Genomic DNA, 1,165 nt, shown 5'->3' with positions numbered 1-1,165 from the left:
GGAGTTACTTGGTATGTTGCAATGGATAGTTTCATCTGGGCAAATCTTGTAGACGTGCGCAGTTTCGCTGGCCTGCACAGTGGGCTGATCCGAGCACGCCTCCAAGCACATTCCAGAGAAGATCCAACCTTATATCGAGACACGATGGGAAAACGAACGCAAAGAGCCATGTAGAACGCCTGCGCACAGGAAACCAATAGTTACGACAAGGCATCATATCCACTGTGGTAGTGGGGCACGGATATTGGGAAGGTTCAAGCGGCGGTCCCATTCTTCTCTGGCTCGAGCTTCCTTCCCGTGCGAGTCGGACAGGGCCACTTGCAGCTTGCGCATCCCAAGGAAGATGCGTCGGTTTCCCACTGGACTGACTTCGGGTTCAAATCCATGCTGCAGGATCAGATCGTCGGACACCTCGACTGCCACGGCCGCGAGGTCGTCGAAGATTTTGAGGCATGTGCCGAAAAACCGGTTCTCATGCTCTTGACGCTTCCATTGTCGCCACTTCTCTTCCAAGGTGTCTCGCAACGAACGTGGACCGTTCTTTTTGACATTTCGAAGCTGCACACGGGTCGTTTCCAGGGCCATGGTTGTTCCCCGGGCCAGCGCAATTTGATGGTCGATCAGATTGATCTCCGGGAGATCATGTCTTGCAGGAGATTTGGTTGGTCTCCTCCCCTTGCGCAGGATGGAGAGCGGGGGAACTGGGGTGACTTCAGGTTCTCGACTGTAGATGCTCGATGCTGCATCGTTGGCTGCTCTTCTCGTCCAGATTGCAGACAGCGGCATGGCTCCGTTGGAGATTGGATTTAAAGTAAAACTGGCCGCTTGTGCAGACGAAATGGTGGAGTACCGATCCCGATCCAGCAGAATTATATATACTCGGGGGGATGTGTGAGGTTTGGATTGCGTGTATGTGTGCAGACACACTCAGAAGACGGATTAACGTGAGTCTTCCTTCACTGACATCTCCCGGGACCCTCATATTTCGGGCTCGGACATTAGCCGTTCGTTGGCTAAATCACGACTTTCTTTTCCTGGACCCGACCGTGCGAAATCTTGCTCATGCTCCGTTTGCTGGTAGGCGGACAAGAACGTCAATTAGGTGTCGAGTGCTGCTGCCGAGCGCAATTGTTTGTTCGTGGAACAGGCCTGCCCGCTATACACA

The 1,165-nt window shown here is 53.4% G+C and overlaps 1 protein-coding gene across 1 annotated transcript; it reads right to left on the bottom strand.

Annotated features, from left to right (window-relative positions):
• Positions 1-165: 165 nt before the first annotated feature.
• On the bottom strand, positions 166-867 carry BDQ94DRAFT_186083 (uncharacterized protein). Its single transcript, XM_026775053.1, has one exon. The coding sequence runs from the start codon at positions 784-786 to the stop codon at positions 214-216; it is 573 nt and encodes a 190-aa protein (XP_026619898.1). The 5' UTR covers positions 787-867; the 3' UTR covers positions 166-213.
• Between the last annotated feature and the right edge of the window lie 298 nt (positions 868-1,165).

Source organism: Aspergillus welwitschiae (genome assembly GCF_003344945.1).
Source record: "Aspergillus welwitschiae strain CBS 139.54b unplaced genomic scaffold BDQ94scaffold_81, whole genome shotgun sequence".
In the NCBI taxonomy this organism is placed as follows: domain Eukaryota; kingdom Fungi; phylum Ascomycota; class Eurotiomycetes; order Eurotiales; family Aspergillaceae; genus Aspergillus; species Aspergillus welwitschiae.
The sequence above is the reverse complement of the archived record's forward strand: the minus strand, read 5'-3'. Positions and strand labels throughout refer to the sequence as shown.